The 27,724-nt window shown below is 46.7% G+C and overlaps 1 protein-coding gene across 1 annotated transcript in view; it reads left to right on the top strand.

Annotated features, from left to right (window-relative positions):
* Positions 1–27,444, top strand: part of LOC310823983 (polypeptide N-acetylgalactosaminyltransferase 2-like) — a gene marked incomplete at both ends in the record, with an annotated part of 190,893 nt that extends 163,449 nt beyond the window's left edge. Inside the window, 12 exons of the mRNA XM_083696901.1 lie at positions 17,662–17,729; positions 18,220–18,285; positions 19,040–19,161; positions 22,419–22,506; positions 22,945–23,032; positions 24,205–24,308; positions 24,572–24,698; positions 25,286–25,378; positions 25,620–25,703; positions 25,837–25,963; positions 26,746–26,865; positions 27,283–27,444. Coding sequence (XP_083553027.1) covers positions 17,662–17,729; positions 18,220–18,285; positions 19,040–19,161; positions 22,419–22,506; positions 22,945–23,032; positions 24,205–24,308; positions 24,572–24,698; positions 25,286–25,378; positions 25,620–25,703; positions 25,837–25,963; positions 26,746–26,865; positions 27,283–27,444 — 1,249 coding nt within the window. The remainder of the gene's footprint in view (positions 1–17,661; positions 17,730–18,219; positions 18,286–19,039; positions 19,162–22,418; positions 22,507–22,944; positions 23,033–24,204; positions 24,309–24,571; positions 24,699–25,285; positions 25,379–25,619; positions 25,704–25,836; positions 25,964–26,745; positions 26,866–27,282) is intronic.
* Between the last annotated feature and the right edge of the window lie 280 nt (positions 27,445–27,724).

Raw genomic sequence — 27,724 nt, 5'->3', positions numbered from 1 at the left:
CAACACACACAACGACTGAGTATAAAATGAAAATAGGACAGATTTATTAGAAATACAAACAACAAACAACCAGACAACACGGGGGAAACATAGAGAAGGAACTAAGGGGAGGACACCAGACGGCGGCAAATAAATGAAAACAAAAATAACCCCAAAGCTAATTTCTAGTCCTATCTGTTCTAACTACGAAACATCGGCTAACTAACTAACTAAATCTTGCCCGCCTATCCTAGACCCAAAATACAAGAGGTGGTGCCCGCCTGGGGAAACTACCCTGATGTATATAACAAAAACAACCTGCGTGATGGAGGTGTAAGCCCATGGGCGTCTTACCTGCCTAACTCGCCCTCCCCTGGGGCTAACTACAGGTGTGGCAGCGGACACAATGGTAGGACAGACACTGTCTCCCGGGAATTTAGGCTCTGTACAGAACCCCCGACCAACCCTCTGAAAACAGGTTATGGATCCTCAGCCTGAGGGGTCTTATCCTGTCAGATGCTGACTGGTCCTATGTAGGTTGGTGTCGATTAGATTCACTCCGCTGTTAACGGTCTACATCCCATAGTCCCATATTTTCCTCTACCCACCTCAGCTGCACTGAAAAATCACCCCAAACCTAAAAACTCTACCCAGAAGTGGGCAGTCTCTATGGTTAACGACCGCTCTAATCTGATATGAGTGCCAGTTGGTGTGGTTGCGGATAAAGGGTTTATCGGTAAGGATAATTTACCCAAAGGAGGTAATAAGGGGCCAGATATAACCCTTCAGATCCTAAGATGTATTATGCACAGTAGTCTATAATATTTTATGTTACCAGGAGGAGGTAAAAAGGCTTATGAGGGATGGAATGACTAAAAATATAAAAATAAAAAATAATAAAAAAATAATAATAAAAATAAAAAAATAAAAATTAAGAATTAAAATTGAGAAAACTGTTCCTTTAAATGCAGGTTAAATTCTTTAATGATGGCTTAAAACATTGCAGCATTACAGGCAGAGTGATTAAATGGTAAAATGCTAGTATTCAAAAAATTAGAAAAATTAGAAAAAAAATAAAACCTATCAGTCTGTCCCTACTCTGCCTGAGAAATTTAGAGAAGCCCCAGTGTCACTTGATCAGAGCAAAGCCGGTTCTTCTATCCGCCAGAGCTGTTGTTATACAAACAAAGGTCCGCCAAGGTCCTCCGTTGTGCTAGTGTGGCGAGGCCGACAGTCAGAATTCAATCAGAGTGTGAGCTCCGGACAAGGAGATCCTGCTCGGGTGCTAGAGTATGAAAAACTCCAGTTTCCACTCCGGGGTATTCTTTAACACACTCAGTCCTGCTCCGGGCCTTCTGGTGTTACGCTCCGCAGCGGGGAAAGTCCGTTGTACTGCTCCAGGGAGCTCTTTTTATAATTTGCAATGGGGCTTTCCTTTACCCCCACCCTTTCTTATCTAGTTCATTTCGTCAGGCATTGAATTCGATCTAATTCATTACATCACCCTGAGTTCGCACCTATGCTTAGTCATGGGCATAAGGGCACCTGTTGTTATGTCTACTAGACATACTTATCACTCTCCTGCTCAAACATGGACTCAAGGCCACTTCTTTTTGTGGACTTCTGCAATCCTACTCTATTTTTGTGACATACTAATCTAGGCCTTTCTCAAAGTTAACATTTAGTACATATGGTATACAATTAACATTAGCACACATGATTAGCCTACTTCAGTAATCATCCCTGAGTAAGAACTATACAGTCAAACATTAGTATGGTGGCCTACTTCAGCAATCATTTCTGAGTAAGAATTATACAGTCAAACATTCATGCATTTGGTTGCCTACTTCAGTATCAGTTAAACCGTTATCACTTCGAGGTCCAACCAGATATGTTGACCCGGAGTCATACACTACCTTTATAATTTATTTGATTAAGTTTTGCCTTTTGCACATATTTGAACTCATTTATCATTAACCAATTATATATATTTGACTCAACTTATCATTAATCAGTTTCACACATTTGAATCAACTTATCATTTCAGTTACACACATTTGAATCAACTTATCAGTTACACACATTTGAATCAACTTATCATTAATCAGTTACACACATTCGAATCAAGTTATCATTTATCAGTTACACACATCAAACAGGGTCATTCCATAGATGAAATCAAGGAAGGACACTTCTCCTCCATAGGCCATTCCTGGTGGGGAATCTAACTGAAAATCCTCTGTGTCTAGAGTAAGAATCGGCAACAGGTCATACCTCTGTATCTCTATGTCATGGGCTAAATCGAAGCTGAAGACTGTTTCAGGAGCCTCCTCGGGGGTCCACAGTCCCATCAGGTTTGGCAGGACAGGATCTTCAGGAACCTCAGCCATTGGCTCCAGTATGATCAATTCTGTTTTGGTGAGCGGCGAATATGGGAACTGAGGTGAGCAGGGAGAGCTGAGGGCCTCGTCCAATACCACCCAGTCAGGTGGTATATCTATCTCTGGTAACTCCGGTGAGGAGATATCCCCTGGCTCCGATGGGCCCTGTGATACTTTTGGTGGTGGTGACATGACCTCCTTCCTCTCATGCACCCTTCTGCCCCCTGTGGGCCTCTGCACACTGTACTTTGCCATTTTGCTAGGGGTTTGTATAGTGTCAGGCCTAGGTCTGTTGGCCTCAGTCGTGGTGTCTTCAGAGGCCTTCTGTCCACAGGGGGTATAGATTAACCCCGTTGTCGCCTCAGACGTGTCCTCTTCCTCCTTTATTAATGCTCTCTTGGTCTTTGAAGTCCCCTTTGTTACTTTTTTAGTTGTCATTTTTGTAGTTGATGCTCTGTCAGAAGTGGTCCTGGTAGCTGAAGCTTTCTCCTTTGTGGTTTTCTTAGCTGATGCTCTGTCAGAAGTGGTCCTGTTAGTTGATGGATTGTCAGTTGTGACTTGGTAACCTTGGGTGTGGTGTTTAGGCCGGGAAAAGGCCATACTAATCTCGCCCTCGGCGACAACACTACCAGAACAGTCGGATACAAGGGTTACAATATTGACAGAGAAAAACGATGCTACCACACCCCTCCCACTTCCTGAAGAGTGCGCGGGACTTTTAAACAGAGACGGACGATGGTCTGATACGTTGATGGAGGCCGCCAGGTGAACCCATTGGTCGAAAGGCAACAGGAGGAGTGACAGACGAAACGATGATTGACAGGGGGATGAACCAATACCTGGGAGAGAGACAGAGGGAAAAACAAACAGACAAACGACACCACACGCACACAAATGTGGGGACGTAACACTCCCACCCATAAAGAGCAAACCTGTAGGTATTGCGATACAAAAAAAAGGTACAAACAAAAAAAAATTATTTTTCTCTCAACAAAACAAAAGTTGTACAATGAAACTAAAACAAAACTACGCGCGAGAAAGCGCATCAGCCAAAACATTCTCAGAACCTTTCTTGTGCTTAATAACTAAATTATAACTTTGTACCATCAATGCCCACCGCATGAGGCGGTGGTTGTGGTTGTACATCCTATCTAAAAAAACTAAAGGATTGTGGTCTGTATATACCACGATAGGGAGAATGCTAGAACCAACATAAACATCAAAAAATTGTAGGGCGAGCAATAAAGCGAGAGTCTCCTGTTCAATGGTGGAGTACCGAGACTGACAGTCGTTAAATTTGCCTGAAAAGTAACAGACGGGGTGATCAATACTATCTGCATCTTCCTGCAGCAAGACAGCACCAGCACCAACCATACTTGCATCCACCTCTAATTTAAATGGTTTACGGAAATCAGGAGCAGTTAGAACAGGAGAACTACAAAGCAGCGCTTTTAAGGCGTCAAATGCACTCTGACACTCAGCTAACCAACAAAAAGATACAGACGGGCTGAGTGAACTGGTCAGAGGTGCAGCAACACTGGAAAGGTTTCGACAGAAACTGCGGTAATACCCAGCCATGCCTAGAAACCTACGCAATTCACGTCGGGTGGTGGGTGGAGGAAAAGATGTTATAGCGGAGACCTTGGCAGTAAGTGTACGGACTTCACCGCGCCCCACCTGTTTACCAAGATATGTGACTGTAGCTTTCCCAAACTCACACTTGGCGAGGTTCAAGGTCAATGACCCCTTAGCCAAACGCTCAAACACAGTTCCCAAAGAACTCAGATGTTCAGACCAGGTGGCAGAGTAGACAACTAGATCATCCAGCTAAGCGGTACAATTCGAAACACCGGCCAGTACAATATTTACCAGGCGCTGGAACGTAGCAGGTGCATTGCGCATTCCAAATGCCATAACAGTATACTGCAGGAAACTGTCAGGGGTGACAAAAGCAGAAATCTCAGAAGCATGCGGAGATACAGTATGTTACGTTTCTCCCCCCCCTTTATATCCCTAGACGTAGTATCTGGGGGGGGTTCGTAACATAAATGGGGTTACCGTGGGACACAGTACGTTCTGGCACTGGAGTGGAGTTCAGGCAGGGTTCTTATAGGGCGGTGATTGCAGATGGTCCGCAGGTGTGCGGAGTGGAGACAGGGAACAGGTGTGCCGTCGACTGGGAGGTGGATGCTCTAGCGATGATCGCCGGGACCTCAAGGTGGTGCCAGAGGGCTGGTTAGGAGTGGGAACCGTAACATATGGTCTGCGTTCACTATCTCACAGAAAGCATTTGTTGGGCTGAAATTGGTACTTAATGCTGGAAAAACGAAGTATATGTTATTTACCAAATCACAGAACAATTTATCAGATTTATGCATATGTACTTTGGGTGGTGCCCCCATTGAGAGTGTCCCCGCTCATAAATACCTCTGCATTTGGTTTGACAAAGACTTAGCGTTCAGAAAACATACGGAGGAGCTTGTTAAAAAGCCAAGATTTAAGGTGGGAATTTATAGGAATCAAGATCTTGCCTTTCCCTGAACAGCAGAAAGCAATCAACCTTCATGCCAGTGCTTGATTATGGTGATATCATCGACCAAAATGCAGCAGCCACTACTCTTAAACCTTTGGATGCCATCTACCATAGCGCCCTTCGCTTTAACACAGGTGATAGTTTTAATATTTATCATTGCATACTTTATCAAAAGGTTGGCTGGACCTCGTTAAAGTCCCGTAGATCTCTTCATTACTCCCTTTCTGTGTAGAAAGCCCTACTGCATAAACTCCCGCCTTACCTAACCTCATTATTGAAATTCAAGAACATCAAGAACATCAATTACCTAACTCACTCTCAGAGTCTCACCTACGACTGCACACCTGTACATGGCTCAAACACCATTGTTAAGTTTGCAGACGACACAACGGTGATCGGTCTCATCAGCAACAACGATGAGTCGGCCTACAGGGAGGAGGTCCAGCACCTAACAGTGTGGTGCAACGAAAATAACCTGGCTCTCAACACCAGGAAGACCAAAGAGCTCATTGTGGACTTCAGGAAGTCTAAAGCTGGCGCACACACCCCCATCCTCATCAACGGGACTGAGGTGGAGCGAGTCACCAGTTTCAAGTTTCTGGGTGTCCACATCTCTGAGGACCTCTCCTGGACCCTCAACACCTCCACCCTGATAAAGAAGGCTCACCAGCGTCTCTTCTTCCTGAGGAGACTAAAGAAGGTACATCTGTCTCCTCAGATCCTGGTGAACTTCTACCGCTGCACCATTGAGAGTATCCTTACCAACTGTGTCACAGTGTGGTATGGCAACTGCTCGGCATCTGACCGGAAAGCACTGCAGAGGGTGGTGAAAACTGCCCAACGCATCACCGGTTCCTCACTCCCCTCCATCGAAGCTGTCCAGGGCAAACGATGCTTGCGTAAGGCACGCAGCATCGTCAAGGACATTTCTCACCCCAACCACAGACTTTTCACCCCACTCCCCTCCGGGAGGCGCTACAGGTCTCTCCGCACCCGAACCAGCAGGTTCAGAGGCAGCTTCTTCCCTGCGGCTGTCACCCTGCTGAACTCGAACACTGCACCTACCTGACAACCTACTACCCCTGCAACCCCTGCTACCCCCCCCCCCCCCACCCGGACAATTGCACTGTCACTCCCCTCCCCTGCTCTACTCAATACCACTGCTCTTCTGTACATATCTGTCCATACTGTTCATATTGTTCATAATGCACATATCTTTATATTTTTCTTAATACTACTGTTAATACTCTGCACATACTGTACATACCTGTTTATACTGTTCATACGGCATTCCATATTTATATTTATTCTGCTATCTACCTCATGTACTGTTAATACATATATACTGCTAGACTGCATTACTATGCAGTTCATATGCTGCTACACTGTTCATACTGTAACTTATTTACTCTGCTATAATGCTAATGCTTACTCATATACTGCTCACAGTGCACTACTTATATTATACTGCACTACTTACTGCTCATATATTGCACTACCTGTAAATACTGTTCATTGCACTTTCTGCTATTTTGCACTTCTGGTTAGACGCTAACTGCATTTCGTTGTCTCTGTACTTGTACTCTGCACAATGACAATAAAGTTGAATCTAATCTAATCTAATCTAAAAGAGAACCACTGAATTGGGTAAATCCGCGTTTCGTTATGGTGCACCTCACTGCTGGAACAATCTACAAAAAAACATAACAGTTGTTCTGGTGCCGCTCGAGCAATTCAGGGTGTTGATCGAGGACCTCTTTGGTGATGGATTTGATTGTTTCTCTTGATATATTGTGGCTTTATATGATGTATTGATTTCTGTATTTAATTGTGTTGTATTTTTTATGTGTTGCTTTGTAATGTAAAGATATTGTGGACAGGGTGCACCTGCAAAAGAGGCCTTGAAGATGGAGGCCCCGTGTCTCACCAGATTATGCAATTTAGTCATTATTTCAAGTCTGTTCACTCAGTACAGCCTTGCGTACACTTCATACAGCCAGCAAGCACGACTGGATATTGAATCACAATGCACAAACTGTGTATTCGACAACCTTCAGCTTCCCCAAGAGATCGCTAAAACACTGCGGTCCAGCAATCTAATTGCCCCAGAGGGAGTTGCCCGTCGCCAGCGGCGTGATGGTAAACATCAACAAGGACAGCGCAGGGGGTCTCCGGGCTAGGCTGCAGCGAAATCCCCATCTGCTATCGCTGCCTAGCATCTTTCTCGCCAATGTACGCTCCCGAGCAAACAAAATGGATGAGCTACGACTTCGGATCACCTCACAGATAAGGTTTATGGGCTGCAGCATCATGATTTTCACAGAAACATGGCTCAACAACAGTATCCCCGATACTGTGTGATTGAGCTTGAGGGACGCAGTGTCTTCAGGGTGGACAGGACGGCAGAGGCCTCAGGTAAAACGAGAGGCCGGGAACTGTGCATTTATGACAACAAAACTTGGTGTACAGACACTGCTATTACTGAGAGTCACTGCTCTGCCAATCTGGAGTACCTGATGATCAAGTGCAGGCCATTTTACCTGCCTAGAGAGTTTACAGCTATTGTTGTTACTGCAGCCTTTATCCCTCCGGATGGTAATGCTAAGCTAGCAATGAAAGAACTCCATGCTGCAATTAGCAAACAACAAACTGCACACCCGGATTGAGCCTTTATTGTTGGAGGGGATTTCAACCACTCCAACCTGAGAACTGTACTCCCCAAATTCCACCAACATGTCTCCTGCCCCACTAGAGGAGACAACACTGTAGATCATGTAGACACAAACATTGCTGAGGCTTACAAAGCCATTCCCCTCCCCCACCTGGGACAGTCTGATCACCTTTTTTTGTTCCTACTCCCCAAATACACACCACTCATGAAACGTGTGAAACCAACAGTGAGGACAGCCAAAGTCTGGCCAGAGGGAGCGGACTCTACACTACAGCACCAGTTTCAACACACGGACTGGAGTATGTTCGCCACTCGGGCCACCCTGGACTCCCACACAGACATTGATTCATATGCTTCTTCCATTCTGGATTACATCAATACACGTGTCAACAGTGTCACCACCCACAAACAGATGAGAACTTTCCCCAAGGTCCGCTTACTGCTGAAGGCACGCAACGCTGCTTTTAGATCTGGCAATGCAGAGGCCTACAGCTCATTCAGGGCTAACCTGAAGAGGGGCATCAGGAAGGCCAAACACAACCACAAACTGCAAATTGAGGAGCACTTTCAGAACAACTCTGATCCCCGACGCATGTGGCAAGGCATCCAGGCCATCACGGACTACAAGCCCAAAAATACAGCCTTCCCTACCAGCACTGCCTCCCTACCCGACAAGCTCAACCACTTCTATGCTCGCTTCGACCGGGACAACAAGGACCCTGCCATCTAGTCAGATGAGCAGGGGTTCAGCAGGCAGGCGGGTAGTCAGACGAGCAGATGGTCGGGAAGCCAGGAGGTCCAGTAGTCGGGGAGGGGGCTAGGTCCGTGGAAGGGTCGACGAGGGGAAACACCAGGGAGGACGGGGTATCTGGATGTGGACACAAGGGAACGCGGTGACAACACAAACAAACACAGGAGAGGTAATCTAGGGCTAGAAGCGTAAGGAATACTCGAAGGGTTACTGTGGGACGCAGTACGATCTGGCACTGGAGAGAAGATCAGGCAGGGTTTATGTAGGGTGCTGATTGGGGATGTGTCGCAGGTGTGATGATAGGGGATCGGGTCCAGGTGCGCTGTCGACTGGGAAGACGCTCCAGTGATGATCGCCGCGGCCTCAAGGTGGTGCCAGAGGGTTGGTTAGGAGGGAGAACCGTAACACCACCAAGACGACCAGCCCCTCACACTCTCCACCACTGATGTGTGCTGCGCCCAAAGCAAGGTGAATGCACGCAAGGCTGCTGGCCCTGACGGCATCCCTGGCCGTGTGCTCAGGGCGTGCGCTGGGCAGCTGGCCAAGGTCTTCACTGACATTTTTAACCTGTCACTGGTCCAGGCAGTTGTCCCCACGTGCCTCAAGCCAGCAACCATTGTGCCGGTGCCGAAGCATTCTGCTGCAGAGGGCCTGAATGACTTCCGCCCCGTTGCACTCACCCCATCATCATGAAGTGCTTTGAGAGGTTGGTCCTGGCTCACCTTAAAGACCACCAACCCCCCACACTGGATCCCCATCAGTTTGCCTACCACCCAAAAAGGTCAACAGAGGATGCCATCTCCACGGCACTACACTCCGCCCTGACCCACCTGGATAAAACAGATTCAGCTCAGCATTCAACACCATCATCGCTTCCAAGCTGGTCACCAAACTTGGTGACCTTGGCATCAGCATCTCCCTCTGCAACTGGACCCTGGACTTCCTGACCAACAGAGCCCAGTTTGTTAGATTAGACAACTATACCTCCTCCATCCTAACCCTGAACACCAGTATCCCACAGGGCTGTGTGCTGAGCCCTCTCCTCTACTCCCTCTTCACCCACGACTGTGCATGGCACCATCATCAAGTTCGCAGACGACACCATGGTGTTAGGCCTGATCAGTAACAACGACGAGTCGGCCTACAGGGAGGAGGTCCAGCACCTGGCGGCGTGGTGTACCGACAACAACCTGGCCCTCAATACCAAGAAGACCAAGGAGCTCATTGTGGACTACAGGAAAGCTGGGGACTGCAGACACACCCCATCTACAGTGGGGGAAATAATTATTTGATCCCCTGCTGATTTTGTTAGTTTGCCCGATAACAAAGAAATGAGCGGTCTATAATTTTTATGGTACTTTTATTTTAACAAATAGACACAGAATATCAACAAAGAAGTCCAGAAAAAACACATTATATAAAGTTATAAATTAATTTGCATTTGATCGAAGGAAATAAGTATTTGATCCCCTACAAACCAGCAAGAATTCTGGCTCATACAGACCGGTTATATGCCCATGAGGCACACAGATTAGTCCTGTCACTTTAGGAAAAGTACTCCTAATCTCTGCTTGTTATGGGTATAAAAGACACCTGTCAATAGAATCAATCTCTTCCATTCCAACCTCTCCACCACCATGGGCAAGACCAAAGAACATTCAAAGGACATCAGGGTAAGAGTTGTAGACCTGCACAAGGCTGGAATGGGCTACAAGACCATCAGCAAGAAGCTTGGTGAGGAGGAGACAACTGTTGGTGCAATTATTAGAAAATGGAAGAAATACAAAATAACCATCAATCGCCCTCGGCCTGGAGCTCCATGCAAGATCTTGCCTCATGGGGTAAGGATGATCATGAGAAGGGTGAGGGATCAGCCCAGAACTACACGGGAGGAGCTTGGTAATGATCTCAAGGCAGCTGGGACCACAGTCACCAAGAAAACCATTGGTAACACACTACACCGTAACGGATTGAAATCCTGCAGTGCCCGCAAGGTCCCCCTGCTCAAGAAGGCACATGTACAGGCCCATCTGAAGTTTGCCAATGAACACCTAAATGATTCAGAGAAGGCTTGGGAGAAGGTGATGTGGTCAGATGAGACCAAAATTGAACTCTTTGGCATAAATTCGACTCTTCGTGTTTGGAGGGAGAGAAATGCTGAATGCTACAATCCCAAGAACACCATCCCCACCGTCAAACACGGAGGTGGAAACATTATGCTTTGGGGTTGTTTCTCTGCTAAGGGTACAGGACGACTTCACTGCATTGAGGGGCCAATGGACGGGGCCATGTACCATAAGATCTTGGACGAGAACCTCCTTCCCTCAGCCAGAGCACTGAGGATGGGTCGTGGATGGGTCTTCCAGCATGACAATGACCCAAAACATACGACTAAGGCAACAAAGGAGTGGCTCAAGAAGAAGCACACTAAGGTCATGGAGTGGCCTAGCTAGTCTCCAGACCTTAATCCTATAGAACATTTGTGGAGGGAGCTGAAGCTTCGAGTTGCCAAGCAAAAGCCTTGAAACCTTCAGGATTTGGAGAGGATCTGTAAAGAGGAGTGGACCAAAATCCCTCCTGAGATGTGTGCAAACCTGGTGACCAACTATAAGAAACGTCTGACTTCTGTGCTTGCCACCAAGGGTTTCTCCACCAAGTACTAAGTCATGTTTTGCTTGGGGATCAAATACTTATTTCCTTCGATCAAATGCAAGTGAATTTATAACTTTATATAATGTGTTTTTTCTGGACTTCTTTGTTGATATTCTGTCTCTATTTGTTAAAATAAAAGTACCATAAAAATTATAGACCGCTCATTTCTTTGTAATCGGGCAAACTAACAAAATCAGCAGGGGATCAAATAATTATTTCCCCCACTGTACATCAATGGGATAGAGGTGGAGTGTGTCTCCAGCTTCAAGTTCCTGGGTGTCCACATTTCCAAGGACCTCTCTTGGACCCTCAACTCCTCCACCCTGGTCAAAATGGCGCAACAGTGTCTATACTTCTTGAGGAGACTGAAGAAAGCCCACCTGTCTCCTAGGATCCTGATCAACTTCCATCGGTGCACCATCGAGAGCATTCTGACAAACTGCATCACAGTGTGGTATGGCAGCAGCCCTGTTTCCGACCGGAAGGTCCTGCAACAGGTAGTGAAAACCGCCCAGTACATCACCGATGCCCAACTCCCTGCCATCAAAGTCCTCCAGCGCAGGCGGTGTCTGCGGAGGGCGCGAGGCATCAGTAGGGACACCTCTCACCCCAGCCACGGACTGTTTGCCCTCCTCCCATCCGGGAGGCGGTACAGGAGTCTTCGTTCCCGCACCAGCAGTCTCAGGAACAGCTTCTTCCCTGCAGCTGTTACTCTGCTGAACTCAGAATCCCGGCAGTCAGAGCAAAAACCAGGCCATGAAGTTGAAGGAATTGTCCGTAGACTTCCGAGACAGGATTGTGTCCAGGCACAGATCTGGGGAAGGGTACAAAAAAATGTCTGCAGTATTGAAGGTCCCCAAGAACACAGTAGCCTCCATCATTCTTAAATGGAAGAAGTTTGGAACCACCAAGACTCTTCCTAGAGTTGGCCGCCCAGCCAAACTGAGCAATTGGAGGAGAAGGGCCATTGTCAGGGAGGTGACCAAGAACCCAATGGTCACTCTGACAGAGCTCCAGAGTTCCTCTGTGGAGATGGGAGAACCTTCCAGAAGGACAACCGTCTCTGCAGCACTCCACCAATCAGGCCTTTATGGTAGAGTGGCCAGACGGAAGCCACCCCTCAATAAAAAGCACATGACAGCCCGCTTGGAGTTTGCCAAAAGGCACCCAAAGGACTCTCAGACCATGAGAAACAAGATTCTCTGGTCTGATGAAACCAAGATTGAACTCTTTGGCCTGAATGCCAAGCGTCACATCTGGAGGAAAACACTGCTCATCACCTGGCCAATACCATCCCTATGGTGAAGCATGGTGGTGGCAGCATCATGCTGTGGGGATGTTTTTCAGCGGCAGGGACTGGGAGACTAGTCAGGATCGAGGGAAAGATGAACGGAGCAAAGTACAGAGAGATCCTTGATGAAAACCTGTTCCAGAGTGCTCAGGACCTCAGACTGGGGCGAAGGTTCACTATCCAACAGGACAACGACCCAAAGCACACAGCCAAGGTGGCCTAGCCAGAGCCCGGACTTGAACCCGAACATCTCTGGAGAGACCTGAAAATAGCTGTGCACCAATGTTCCCCATCCTACCTGACAGAGGTTGAGAAGATCTGCAGAGAAAAATGGGAGAAACTCCCCAAATACAGGTGTGCCAAGCTTGTAGTGTCATACCCAAGAAGAGGATGTAATCGCTGCCAAAGGTGCTTCAACAAAGCACTGAGTAAAGTGTCTGAATACTTATGTAAATGTGATATTTAAGTTTTTTATTTTTGAATAAATTAGCAAACATTTCTAAAAACCTGTTTTGGTTTTGTCATTATGGGGTATTGTGCGTAGATTGATGAGGTAAAAAAATAATTGTATCCATTTTAGAATAAGGCTGTAACATAACAAAATGTGGAAAAAGTGAAGGGGTCTGAAACATGTAACATACCTCCTAAGACCTATTGCCCTTGTTCAACTGTACATATCATATTGATATTCATCTCATGTATATTCACTTATTATATTCATTTTTTTATACTCGCTGTAATTCCTTATACTGTAATACTTATCTTATCTTCTACTATCTTATCTAATCTTAGTCTCAGTGTATTTTCCCCTGTATAAATAAAGGTTAAATAAACATAAAAATGTACTCTGATATCACATGAACTCTTATCCTTGCACTCAGATGGACTCAATTCAAGTTATTGAGTGACTTGTTGACATGTTTGAATTTGAGCTAATTTTAGGAGTGTCATAGCAATGATGGTGAATACTTATACTTACGTATTTTGTGTAGATCAGTGACAAAACAAATAAAGTCAGGTTGTAACACAACAACATGTGGAAAAAGTCCTTCCTGAAGGCACTGTATCTCTATCTTTCGATCTACAGTGCCCTGCATAAGTAATGGGACAGTGAAGCATTTTTTCTTGTTTTGCCTTGATACTCCAAAAGTTTGGATTTGAAATCAAACAATTACTATGAGGTTAAAATATAGATTCTCAGCTTTTATTTGATAGTATTTGTGTACATATTGGTTTCACCATTTTGAAATGACAACACTTTTTATACATAGTGGTATTTGTGGTATTTTAGGGCACTAAAGGTAATTGGACAGATTCATATCAGGTTCAAATCAAGCACTCATGTTTTGTATTTGGTTGACAATCCTTTGCATGCAATAAATGCCTGAAGTCTGCGACCCATTGACCCCACCAAGTTGCTATGGCAGTATGTTTTCGGTCATTGCTATGGCAGTATGCGGTCATTGTCTTGCTGTATGATGAAGGGCCATCCAATGGATTTGGAGGCATTTGCTTGTACTCAAGCAGACAAGATGTTTTTGTACACTTTAGAATACATTCTGCTGCTGCAGTCAGCAGTTCCATCATCAATTAAGACAACTTAGTCAGTTTTAGTGGCAGCTATACATGCCCTCACATTAACAGCCCCTCCACCATGTTTACATTTACATTTATGGCATTTAGCAGACACCTTTCTCCAAAGCGACTGACAACAATACATTTGTTTAAGTAAGTGAATCATCTATCCAACAGTCATCATAAGACAAAGTAATGAATGCTCACACCAGGGGCCATTGGCAGTCGTAATGCCAGTAGGCTATTTATTTATTTTTAAAATATATTTTATTAGCAGGAGAGAACTTGTACAGGGGGGTAGCAGGGGAGAGGAGGGGTTGGGGTTAGGCTTAGTATAGGGGGGGGTAGTGAGGGTGAAGCGGTCTTTAGGAGGGACTGTTAAGATGTAGCTTGAAGAGATGGGTTTTCAATCTACGGCAGAAGATCGGAAGTGACTATGCAGTCCTGACAGTAGTGGTAAGCTCATTCCACCAGCGGGGTGCCAGGACAGTGAAAAGCCGTGACCGAGTAGTGCGGCCACTGCATCCACGTAGAGGCGGCGGTGCCAGCCGGGCAGCCGAGGTGGATGAGCGGAGTGATCTTGCAGGGGTTTGGGGGCTAACCATTGCTTGGAAATAGGGAGGGGCTGTTCCCTTTGCCACCCGGTAGGCAAGCACCAGGGTCTTGAATTTGGTGCGAGCTGCTACCGGGAGCCAGTGGAGGGTGCGGAGGAGGGGCGTGACATGGGAGAATATGGGGAGATTGAATACCAGACGAGCGGCAGCGTTCTGGATGAGCTGCAGAGGCCTGATGGAGGAGGCGGGGAGTCCGGCCAAGAGTGCATTGCAGTAGTCAAGGCGAGAGATTATAAGTGTTTGGACCAAAAGTTGCGCTGCTTCTCTGGTGAGGAATGGACGTATCCTTCTGATATTGTAGAGGAAGAATCTACAGGAGCATGCTGTCGCTGTGATGTTCACCACACAGGATAAGTGGTTGTCAAGGATCACCCCAAGGTTCTTGGCTGTATGGGAGGAGGTCACAGTAGAGTTTTCTACTGTGATGGAGAAGTCTCGGAGAGGGCAGGCTTTCCCTGGGAGGAAGAGCAGCTCAGTCTTGTCAAGGTTGAGCTTTAAGTGGTGGGCTGACATCCAAGCAGAAATGTCTGCAAGACATGCCGAGACACGTGTTGCCACCTGTGAGTCAGAAGGGGGGAAAGAGAGAAAAAGTTGAGTGTCATCTGCCTAGGTGTGGTAGGAGAAACCATGAGAAGAAATTACAGAGCCGAGAGATTTGGTATAGAGAGAGAACAGTAAAGGCCCAAGGACAGAGCCCTGGGGGACACCAGTGGTGAGGGGTCGTGGAGAGGACAGCGATCCTCTCCACGTCACCTGGTAGGAGCGACCGGCCAGGTAGGATGCAAACCAGGAGAGTGCAGAGCCAGAGATGCCCAATTCTGAGAGGGTGGGGAGAAGGATTGGGTGGTTTACTGTGTCAAATGCAGCAGACAGGTCCAGAAGAATGAGAACAGAGGAGAGGGAGGAAGCTTGAGCGGAGTGGAGAGCCTCCGTGACAGCGAGGAGAGCAGTTTCAGTAGAGTGCCCAGCTTTAAAGCTGGATTGGTGAGGGTCAAGGAAGTGTTTTGAAGGAGGTAGTTAGACAGTTGGTTAGAGAAGAGCACGTTCAAGGGTTTTAGATAAGAAGGAGAGAAGGGATACCGGTCTGTAGTTATGGACAACAGACGGGTCAAGAGTTGGTTTCTTGAGAAGAGGCTTGACTCTGGCTGTCTTGAAGGCAGCTGGGACAGATCCTGTGGATAGAGAGGAATTGATTAAGGTGGTAAGGAACAGAAGGAGGTCTTTGGAGATGGATTGGAGAAAGGGGGAGGGTATAGGATCGAGGGGGCAGGTGGTTGCCCGCTTGGATGTGACCAGCTTTAGAACATCCTCAGGGGAGAGGGGGGAGAAATCTGATAAACCAGAGACTGGGTGTTGCACAGTGGGTTTGGGAGGAGAGGTAGTATTGTTGGTGAGAGGTAGAAGGAAGGATCTGCTAATGTCATCAACCTTCTTTTTTAAAATATGTTTCACAGATGAGGTGGTACGCTGTAAATCAGATCCTTTCTTCTGCAAACTTTCCACTTGCAATCACTCTGGGACATTCATCTTATCTGAGAGACCTTAATCCAGACCTATGCAGGCTTTTTAGGTACTTTTCTTTTTTCGCAAACTGTAGCCTGACCATCCTTTTGGAGAGTGTTCCTGATCTGTGTGTGTTTTTTATTTGTTTTATTTTTTAATGGTGAGAATTCTTCGGTCATCCACTGTAGAAGTATTCTTTGGCCTAATAGCTTTGTGATTGATGAGCTCACCAGTGCTTTTTATTTTTATTTAAGTTGTTCCAAACTGTTGATTTTGGCAAGCCAAAGGTTTTGGCTATGTTTCAGATTTTTCATCCTAATAAAGGCTTCTTTGACTTTCATTGACACCTCTTTGGTCCTCACGTTAACAGACACCAATAGCAGACTCCAAAGGCAAATGCAAAGCCTAGAATCAATGCTAGACATTGACAGCTCTCTTATGCCTGCACAAATGATGTGACAGATGTGGTGGAAGTCTCGGATTTACCACTCTGTACTTTTGCTCTTCGGAGGTAAGAATCAAGAAACAAGTCCTGAGTAGCCACAATATATGAGTCCAGTATTTATTGCTTGCAAACAAGAGACAAGAGCGTAACAGCAGCCCAGCGTAGATCCGGGGGTCCGTTCAGCGCAAGTCTAAAGAGACAATGATCAGGTTTGTCTTTTATACAGTTTGAACATAATGGGAGTCGCCGCCAAATCTATCGGCTGATGGGCTTGTGCTTACGTGAGAAAGGGCGGGAGAGAATGAACAATGGGGAGACTCTCTCACTGATCAGTCAGCGCTTTCTTACTGATTAATCGGCGTTCAACATTTCACACCTTTCGGCAGGATGCGCCTGTCCCCCCATTATTGCTCTCTCTCACCACTCCGTCCGAAACTACCGCTGTTCACATGGTAATTATACAGTGCTTCTTAGAACAATGGCTATAGAACTTTAGGGGTGTGGCAAGAGAAAATGTAATCACAGTAGTTACACAAGTTGTATCAGTCATATGAAAGTGTATAACCTGAAAATAGTTCTATGAATGTATTTTCCATAACACAGAACACATATTACTTACCAGACACACCTGTCAAGCCAATTGTCCCATTACCTTTGGTACCCTGAAATTGGGGGACAATGTATACAAAGTGTAGTCATTTCTAAATGGTGATACCAATATTCTAAAATAAAAGCTGAGAATCTCTGTTATGTATGCAATTGATAATGTTAATTGAAATGCCTTATGTTTAGTGTTAGTTCCTTGTTTTGTGTAATCATATCATTGTGCTCATAAAGCAGAGTTAAAATGGATCCAATGCCTCGACCTGCATCCGTGTGTCACTCTCATGATAGCAAAGTGTATTACTATATTATGGTTGAAACATAATAATCTCTACTTTAACCTCATTGTAATTGTTTGATTTAAAATCCAAACTTTTGGAGTATCGAGCCAAAAGAAGAAAAAATGTTTCACTGTGCCATTAGATTACTATCTATCTGTCTATCTATGTCACTATCCCTCACACTGGCATGGACAATCTAACCCAGAGAAATAGCTCTATTGTCTAACCCAGAGTCATGTATGACTGGTCTTACTCATTTACATTTACATTTATGACATTTAGCAGACGCCTTTATCCAAAGCGACTTACAACAATACATTTGTTTAAGTAAATGAATCATCTATCCAACAGTCATACCCATGTCCTCTCTCCTGTGTCCCAGTGTTCTGAAGAAGAGCCCTCCACACCTGGTCAAGGAGATCATCCTGGTGGACGACTACAGTGACAATGGTAAGTGATTTGTCAGTGCTCACACACACACACACACACACCACCCCCCAACAAAGTACTAAGCCCTGAACCATGAGCCAAGCCTCCCTTTCACTCCTGGTTGACCCTTCCAGGACACACATGCCTGCTGCTGGACAAGCCCTCTGACACTCTGTGTGTGTGTGCGTGTGCATGAGCGTGTGACACACATCAGTCTTGTCATGTTTCTCTGTCTGTCATCTTGAGGGTTTCCATGGCCTCCACACATGCCTGTTTGTGTAGCTGTCAGCAGTGTGAGGTGAATCTAAGCCCCTCTAATCCCTGTTTAAGGATGGTATGAGGCAGAGTTTGCACCTTAAGGATTACGCTGGTCAAGCTAAATCCAGCACACCACAAGTATTTGAAAGAAAACCGTATTTCAACCCATGTCGGATTTGGACTGGATGGCAACTTGCTGTTGTCAAACTAGTTATCATTTTCATTCCATAACTAAAGTTGTTTGGGTTTTCAGTTGAGGATGGAGCCTTGTTGGGGAAGATCGAGAAGATTAGAGTTCTACGTAATGATCGCAGAGAAGGTGAGATGAGATAATCTACAGTATTATCACCAGATTATAATATCATGTCTATGTATAAATAATACTCTTAAATACTATAGAAATTAATGGCCAGACTTTGTCAATGTTGTTATTACTGTCATACTGTATTTCATTGACCTTGTCCAAAACAGCAGTAAGGCCAGAATTCAGTCAATTCCAGGTAACAGATTTTTGGGATATTTTCTTATTGTGCAGCTAGAAAGCATGTTTTATATATTAGGTATTGTAGAAAACCTAGAAGGATCATTATGGGTAAAGAACGGACATAGACCCCTGACTGAAATCATAATGTCTCATAAAACCGCTGTCATAAAAATCGGGAGGCAATGGGGAGAGAATATACTCTCCTAACAAGGTGGGGTTTATTACAAGCAGAGTGTATTTTAGGAAAGTGCTTTGAGCTGTCCAGTAGAGAGGTGACTGAGCCAGAAACACCTGGCTAGCTATCCTTATTAGTGCTGCTATCTCTGTTTATAGCTGATGATCTTAGTAACTATTCTGCACTCACTGGCCCGCTCAACCAATGGCCCTTTCAAGCAACCAGTAACTATTTTAATTATCTTACCCAGGTTCAAATAAAGTTAATGAGTCAGCCGTCTGTCAGACTTCAAACTAAGGCATTCTATTCGATTATTTTAATTTCCTTTTAGTCTAACTGATGACGGAGATAAGAGCAGCTCATTGTTTCCCCCTTGCCTGCCCTGTCTCTCACCCCCCCCCCCCCCACCACCAGGGCTGATGAGGTCGAGGGTGAGAGGGGCGGACGCTGCTACTGCTGATGTCCTCACCTTCCTGGACAGCCACTGTGAATGCAACGAACACTGGCTGGAGCCCCTGCTGGAGAGGGTGGCAGAGGTACACACACACACACACACACACACACACACACAGGAGGAACAGTCAAGATGTAGCCTGAAGAGATGGGTCTTCAGTCTACGGCGGAAGATAGGTAGTGACCTCGCAGTCCTGACAGCAGTGGGAAGATCCATTCCACCACTGGGGCACCAAGACAGTGAGAAGCCATGACTGAACAGCACGACCGCTGCATCCTTGTAGAGGCGGTGGTGCCAGGTGGCCAGCCAAGGTTGAAAAACTGAGTGATCGGGCTGGGGGCTGCAAGTAGGGAGGGGCTGTTCCCTGTTCCCAGGGTCTTGAATCTGATGCGAGCTGCTACCAGGAGCCAGTGAAGGGTGCGGAGGAGAGGGGTGACATGGGAGAATTTGGGGAGAACAGAGGTCTGATAGCGGAAGCGGGGAGCCCGGCCGAGAGTGCGTTGCGGTAGTCAAGGCGGGAGATGACAAGTGCCTGGACCAAGAGTTGTGCTGCTTCACGAGTTATGGACGTATCCTTCGGATGTTGTACAGGAAGAATCTACAGGAGCGCGCTGCCACTGTGATGTTCGCCGCACAGGACAAGTGGTCATCAAGGGTCACCCCAACACATGCTCACACACATGCTCACTCACATTTACATTTACATTTATGGCATTTAGCAGGCGCCTTCATCCAAAGCGACTTACAACAAATACATTTGTTTAAGTAAGTGAATGGGATGGATGGGAGGAGGGCAAACAGTCCGTGGCTGGGGTGAGAGGTGTCCCTACTGTTGCCTCACACCCTCCACAGACACCACCTGCGCTGGAGGACCTCGATGGCAGGGAGTTGGGCACCGGTGATGTACTGGGCGGTTTTCACTGCCCGTTGCAAGGCCTTCCGGTCAGAGACAGAGCAGCTGCCATACCACACTGTGATGTTTGTCAGAATGCTCTCGATGGTGCACCGATAGAAGTTGACCAGGATCCTAGGAGACAGGTGGGCTTTCTTCAGTCTCCTCAGGAAGTATAGATGCTGCTGCGCCTTTTTGACCAGGGTGGAGGATGGTCCAAGAGAGGTCCTCGGAGATGTGGACACCCAGGAACTTGAAGCTGGAGACACACTCCACCTCTATCCCATTGATGTACAGTGGGGGAAATAATTATTTGATCCCCTGCTGATTTTGTTAGTTTGCCCGATTACAAAGAAATGAGCGGTCTATAATTTTTATGGTACTTTTATTTTAACAAATAGAGACAGAATATCAACAAAGAAGTCCAGAAAAAACACATTATATAAAGTTATAAATTCATTTGCATTTGATCGAAGGAAATAAGTATTTGATCCCCAAGCAAAACATGACTTAGTACTTGGTGGAGAAACCCTTGGTGGCAAGCACAGAAGTCAGACGTTTCTTATAGTTGGTCACCAGGTTTGCACACATCTCAGGAGGGATTTTGGTCCACTCCTCTTTACAGATCCTCTCCAAATCCTGAAGGTTTCAAGGCTTTTGCTTGGCAACTCGAAGCTTCAGCTCCCTCCACAAATTTTCTATAGGATTAAGGTCTGGAGACTAGCTAGGCCACTCCATGACCTTAGTGTGCTTCTTCTTGAGCCACTCCTTTGTTGCCTTAGTCGTATGTTTTGGGTCATTGTCATGCTGGAAGACCCATCCACGACCCATCCTCAGTGCTCTGGCTGAGGGAAGGAGGTTCTCGTCCAAGATCTTATGGTACATGGCCCCGTCCATTGGCCCCTCAATGCAGTGAAGTCGTCCTGTACCCTTAGCAGAGAAACAACCCCAAAGCATAATGTTTCCACCTCCGTGTTTGACGGTGGGGATGGTGTTCTTGGGATTGTAGCATTCAGCATTTCTCTCAAACACGAAGAGTCGAATTTATGCCAAAGAGTTCAATTTTGGTCTCATCTGACCACATCACCTTCTCCCAAGCCTTCTCTGAATCATTTAGGTGTTCATTGGCAAACTTCAGATGGGCCTGTACATGTGCCTTCTTGAGCAGGGGGACCTTGCGGGTAGTGTGTTACCAATGGTTTTCTTGGTGACTGTGGTCCCAGCTGCCTTGAGATCATTACCAAGCTCCTCCTGTGTAGTTCTGGGCTGATCCCTCACCCTTCTCATGATCATCCTTACCCCACGAGGCGAGATCTTGCATGGAGCGCAAGGCCGAAGGCGATTGATGGTTATTTTGTATTTCTTCCATTTTCTAATAATTGCACCAACAGTTGTCTCCTTCTCACCAAGCTTCTTGCTGATGGTCTTGCAGCCCATTCCAGCCTTGTGCAGGTCTACAACTCTTACCCTGATGTCCTTTGAATGTTCTTTGGTCTTGCCCATGGTGGTGGAGAGGTTGGAATGGAAGAGATTGATTCTATTGACAGGTGTCTTTTATACCCATAACAAGCAGAGATTAGGAGTACTTTTCCTAAAGTGACAGGACTAATCTGTGTGCCTCATGGGCATATAACCGGTCTGTATGAGCCAGAATTCTTGCTGGTTTGTAGGGGATCAAATACTTATTTCCTTCGATCAAATGCAAATTAATTTATAACTTTATATTATGTGTTTTTTCTGCACTTCTTTGTTGATATTCTGTCTCTATTTGTTAAACTAAAAGTACCATAAAAATTATAGACCGCTCATTTCTTTGTAATCGGGCAAACTAACAAAATCAGCAGGGGATCAAATAATTATTTCCCCCACTGTAGGTGTTGTTGTTATCTAGGTGGGTCAGGGCGGAGTGTAGTGCCGTGGAGATGGCATCCTCCATTGACCCATTTGGGTGGTAGGCAAACTGGTGTGGATCCAGTGTGGGGGGTAGGTGGTCTTTAAGGTGAGCCAGGACAAACCTCTCGAAGCACTTCATGATGATGGGGGTGAGTGCAACGGGCGGAAGTCATTCAGGCCCGCTACAGCAGAATGCTTCAGCACCGGCACGAACTGCCTGGGCCAGTGACAGGTTAGAAATGTCAGTGAAGACCTCGGCCAGCTGCCCAGCACACGCCCTGAGCACACGGCCAGGGATGCCGTCAGGGCCAGCAGACGTATCCTGGTTGGCTACTGCTCAGCAGGGAGTAGAGGGCAGTTGGCTTGGTTGAGTTGGCTTCACAAACATATAATTCCCCTCTTCCCAGCATCCATTCATTCTAACTTCCAACAGTCATTTTATCCTCAATAAATAAGACAAACCACAAAGACAGAGTAAAGGAACAGTTCTCCTAAGATCGTTGATCTCTGGTTTTTGTCTTGCGTCTATCTCCCTCCTCATGTCTCCCCTACAGGACAAGACACGGGTTGTCTCCCCCATCATAGACGTCATAAACATGGATAACTTCCAGTATGTCGGCGCCTCGGCAGACCTCAAAGGAGGTAGGTCCCACTAGTCTCTGCCAGCGTCTTTCCTTTCCTTTCCACCCTCTCCAGGGCAGGCTGTGCTTCTGGTAAATCAGACTGCATTTTTCCACTGAGTGCCCAATGTCACCTTCTGTCAAAGGTGTTAGGATTAGTGTGTGTGTGAGTGAGAGAGAGAAAAACTGAAAGAACAAGCGGTTGATTAATTGTAAAAGTGGGGGAATTCCATTGGAATAGAAACTATTTGATTGATTGGTCTGGGGTTGTTAGTGGAGGTGATTTGGAGTCACGCTCTTGTGATGAAAATTCAATTGTCGCCCACAGACCTTGAGGACTTTTGGAAGACCCAGGTTCAAATCCTGCCTGTCACATTGATATGTATGGGATCATACACGGGTTCCAATATCTTTCACCTGCTCTGAGATTTAACCAGTACCTGTGTGTTTCCCTATCCAGGATTTGATTGGAACCTGGTCTTCAAGTGGGACTACATGACTCTGGAGCAGAGGAGGGCACGACAGAGTAACCCCATCGCTCCCATCAAGTAAGCCCATACACACACACACACACACCACACTCACACTCACTCACTGACCATCCCGCCACACACACACACACACACACCACTGGCGTTCTTCCAATTACCCTCTCCTGACTCCCCTCTAGTCTATTAATCGCAGTGCTGCGGCTGGGCTGAAGGGGAGAGAGGTGAGAAGGGAGAGGGAGAGGCAGCATTAGATGTCAGTCAATGTGCTTTCTGTTGCTCTGAGGGCTCAGGGGAGCATGGCAGAATGTTCCAGAAGGTCCTTGGTCCACACACACACACACACACACAGTCCCCTGGGGTGACACAGGTCCTTGGTCCTCACTCACACACACACACACACACACACACACACACACACACACACACACAGTCCTCTGGGGGGGGGACAGGTCCTTGGTCCACACACACACACACACACACACACACACACACACACACACACACACACACAAAGACACACACAGTCCTTTGGGGTGACACAGGTCCTTGGTCCACACACACACACACTCCTCTGGGGGGGGGGGGGGGGGGGGACCAGTCCTTGGTCCACACACACACACACGCACACACACACACACACACACACACACACACAGTCCTCTGGGGGGGAAACAGGTCCTTGGTTCACACACACACACACACACACACACACACAGTCCTCTGGGTGGGAAACAGGTCCTTGGTCCACACACACACACAGTCCTCTGGGGTGACACAGGACCGTGGTCCACACATACACACACATACACACACATACACACACACACACAGTCCTCTGGGGTGACACAGGTCCTTGGTCCACACACACACACACACACACACACACACACACACACACACACACAGTCCTCAGGGGGTGACAGAGGTCCTTGGTGCACACTCATAGTCCCCCCCCCCAGTGTGAGTGAGAGAGAGAAAAACTGAAAGAACAAGCGGTTGATTAATTGTAAAAGTGGGGGACACACACAGTCCTCTGGGGGGTGACAGAGGTCCTTGGTGCACTCTCTCTCTCTCTCTCTCTCTCTTTCCGTTGTCATCTCTGGTATCTCAACTCAGACACAACAGACACAACAACAGGTTTTTCTTGAAGAAGACTGTGTTGTGATTCTCTCTCTCTCTCCTGCTCTCGCTCTCTTACTCCCTCTCCCCCCATCTCCCCCTCTCTCGAGGACTCCTATGATAGCTGGCGGTCTCTTCGTCATGGACAAGGCCTACTTTGAACTACTGGGGAAGTATGACATGATGATGGACGTGTGGGGTGGAGAGAACCTTGGTGAGAGAACACATTAGAACACACTAAGAACTCTCACTGAAGCACATTACAACACCAGATTAATCTCGAACATATTAGAACAGTAGCACATTTCCAAACATGTATTTCCCTGTTCATATGTTGAGATCAGATGGTCATTCGTACATTTCAATATGGTATAATTTTGTCATGTTGTCATTGTGAAGAGATCTCAGTGTGTGTGTGTGTGTGTGTGACTGTGTGTGTGCGATTCTGACTTGTGTGTCGTGTTGTGTGTGCTGCAGAGATCTCGTTCCGTGTGTGGCAGTGTGGGGGCAGTCTAGAGATCATCCCCTGCAGCAGAGTGGGTCATGTCTTCAGGAAGCAACATCCTTATACTTTCCCTGGAGGCAGCGGAACTGTGTTTGCTAGGTGACCACACACACACACACACACACACACACACATTTGTCTCCTCTTTGATGTAGAAGCACGCCCATGTCTGCCCTCTGGTGGTCACCAATATGCAGCACCAACAACATAATCTTTAATCATTATTTTAACACATACTCTGTCAGAAGGTTTCAGTTCCACACGTTCTACTGTATGCTTTATAGCACCAACTTCATGGTAGATGATGAATGAGAGGTGATTCTAAGTGCTTTGTGGAAACTCAGCATGACTTCGAGGCTTCATCCCTGCAGTGTTGCGACATCGGGCTCATCACTGCAACAAGAGTTACAGCTCCTTACTGCCAGTCAGCAGAGAAACCACACACACACATTGCAAAGTCTGAAGATGTGTGCTCACGTGTTAAAATAGCTTCAGAGTATAGAGCTTGACTGTCACTCACCCCTGAGTTTACTGAGGTCTATAACCCTTTTATCTTTTTCTCTCGCACTCTCTCTCTCTCTCTCTCTCACTGTTATTCCTTGCTCTCTCTCCATCCTCCCGCCTCTCTCCCCCCCCCTCTTCCTCTCTCTGCCCCCCCTCCTCCTCTCTCATCCCTCCATCCCCAGGAACACAAGGAGAGCAGCAGAAGTATGGATGGATGAGTTTAAGAACTTCTACTATGCTGCCGTGCCCTCTGCCAGAAACGTGCCCTACGGGAAGTAAGTGTCCTTTCAGCTGCCCTAAGTTAATTAACATATTACTGTACATACACAGCAGTGGAGGCTGGTGGAGGTAGAAATAGCTCATTGTAATGAATGGAATGAGGAATGGTATCAAACGCGTGTGTACCTCCACCAGCCTCCACTGAAACACAGTAGGCATTTCCATTGACACCATGATATAGATGTATAAGAATGTTCTTGTACTACATTGATTGTGTGTGTTGTTTGTATGTGTCAGTATTCAGAGCAGGCTGGAGATGAAGAAGACACTGGGCTGTAAACCCTTCAAGTGGTACCTGGAGCATGTCTACCCTGAACTCAGGTAAGGAGAGAGAGAGAGAGGGAAAGAGTGAGATGGATGAATTGATGGATAGATAGATAGATAGACAGACGCACACTCTTGGTGTTTTCTGACATCTCTTTTCCCTGTGTGTGTGTGTGTGTGCCCCCTCCAGGGTCCCGGACCACCAGGATATAGCCTTCGGAGCCCTGCAGCAAGGGGGCAACTGCCTAGACACGCTGGGTCACTTTGCAGACGGGGTGGTGGGCGTTTACGAGTGCCACAACGCAGGGGGCAATCAGGTAGAGTTCTGGAGAGAGGTACAGATCAGATCTACACTCATAGAACACTTTATTAGGAACACCTGTACACCTTCTCATGGTGGAGGTGGTGTAATGGTGTGGGGAATGTTTTCTTGGCACACTTTTGGCCCGTTAATACCGATCAATCATCGCTTGAATGCCACAGCCTATTTGAGTATTGTTGCTGACAATGTGCATCCCTTCATGGCCACAATTTACCCATCTTCTAGTGGCTACTTCCAGCATGATAATGCACCATGTCACAAAGCAAAAGTCGTCTCAAACTGGTTTCATGAACATAACAATGAGTTCAGTGTTCTTCAGTGGCCTTCCCAGTCACCGGATCTGAATCCAATAGAACACCTTTGAGATGTGGTAGAACGGGAGATTCACAGCTTGATAGTGCACCTGAAAAATCTGCAGGAATTGCGTGATGCAATCATGTCATCATGGACCAGAATCTCAAAGGAATGTTCCCAACATCTTGTGGAATCAATGCCATGAAGAATTGAGGCTGTTTTGAGAGCGAAGGGAGGCCCTACCCAGTATTAGTATAGTGTTCCTAATAAAGTGTTCATGAGTGTATGTTAGATGTTTCCAAGCTGGATGGGCACTGGGTGGTACAGCAGCAGCAGTCATTGTAACACATACAGTATTTGATTGATTCTGGGAAAGGCAAACGTTGTGTCGGTTTGTTTATGTCTGTGTACATATGCGTGTGTGTGTGTGTGTGTGTGTGTGTGTGTGTTTCTGTGTCTGATACACTGTGTGTTGTTCCTCAGGAATGGGCCCTGACCAAGGACAAGTCGGTCAAACACATGGACCTATGTCTAACGGTGGTGGACCGCACGGCAGGATCGCTAATCAAACTACAGGGCTGCAGAGAGAACGACAGCAGACAGGTCAGCAAGCTGAGCACAGTCATCGAGGATCTCGATCTCAGACCAATACCTCACATCAATGACTGCAGTCTGGCTGCTAGATTGCCAAAAGAGTACATTTTTGGTTGGTAAAAAATGTTGACAACAGTATGATGCATGTTGGTATAGTATCATGACCTTGGATATACTGTACAGATAGATATACAACATTCACTCACTATCAACACATAATTGCATACGTCCTAGTCAGGGGAGGCTGGTGGAGGCAGAAATCGGAGGACGGGCTGTGCATTTACCTAATAAATCAGGGGAGGTTGGTGGAGATACAAATCGGAGGCCTCCCGTGATCTGATAAATGCACAGTATACAGTATATAAATACCCATGACTGATTTGTCTCTCTCATTCCCCCCAACCCCACCATGATGGTACGTTCCAGAAATGGGAGCAGATTGAGAGCAACTCCAAGCTTCGGCACGTTGGCAGTAACCTGTGCCTGGACAGTCGCAGTGTGCGGGCAGGGGGGCTCACTGTGGAGGTGTGCAGCCCCAACCTCAACCAGCAGTGGAAGTTCACTCTCAACCTCCAACCCGAGAGATAGACAGGCAGAGACAAAGAGAGATAGAGAGATAAAGAGCCCCCACTTCCACTGGCACCAGCTCTTCCTCCACCTCTCCCCCCTTCCTCCCCCCCAGGGGGTTCACCAGAGTCACCACCCAGCAGCGACCACAGGGGGGCGATACAACACACACAGCGAAGCAGGGTATGAAACAAACAACAGTGGGGATGATGGTGATGGTGATGGTGATGTTTTCCATCCAACTATATACCTCAGTGTTTCATCTTTCGGTCCAGCTCTTGGAAAGTGAATGAGTTTCTTT

The sequence above is a fragment of the Argentina silus genome (genome assembly GCF_951799395.1).
Source record: "Argentina silus genome assembly, chromosome: Y".
NCBI lineage: Eukaryota > Metazoa > Chordata > Actinopteri > Argentiniformes > Argentinidae > Argentina > Argentina silus.
The sequence above is the reverse complement of the archived record's forward strand: the minus strand, read 5'-3'. Positions and strand labels throughout refer to the sequence as shown.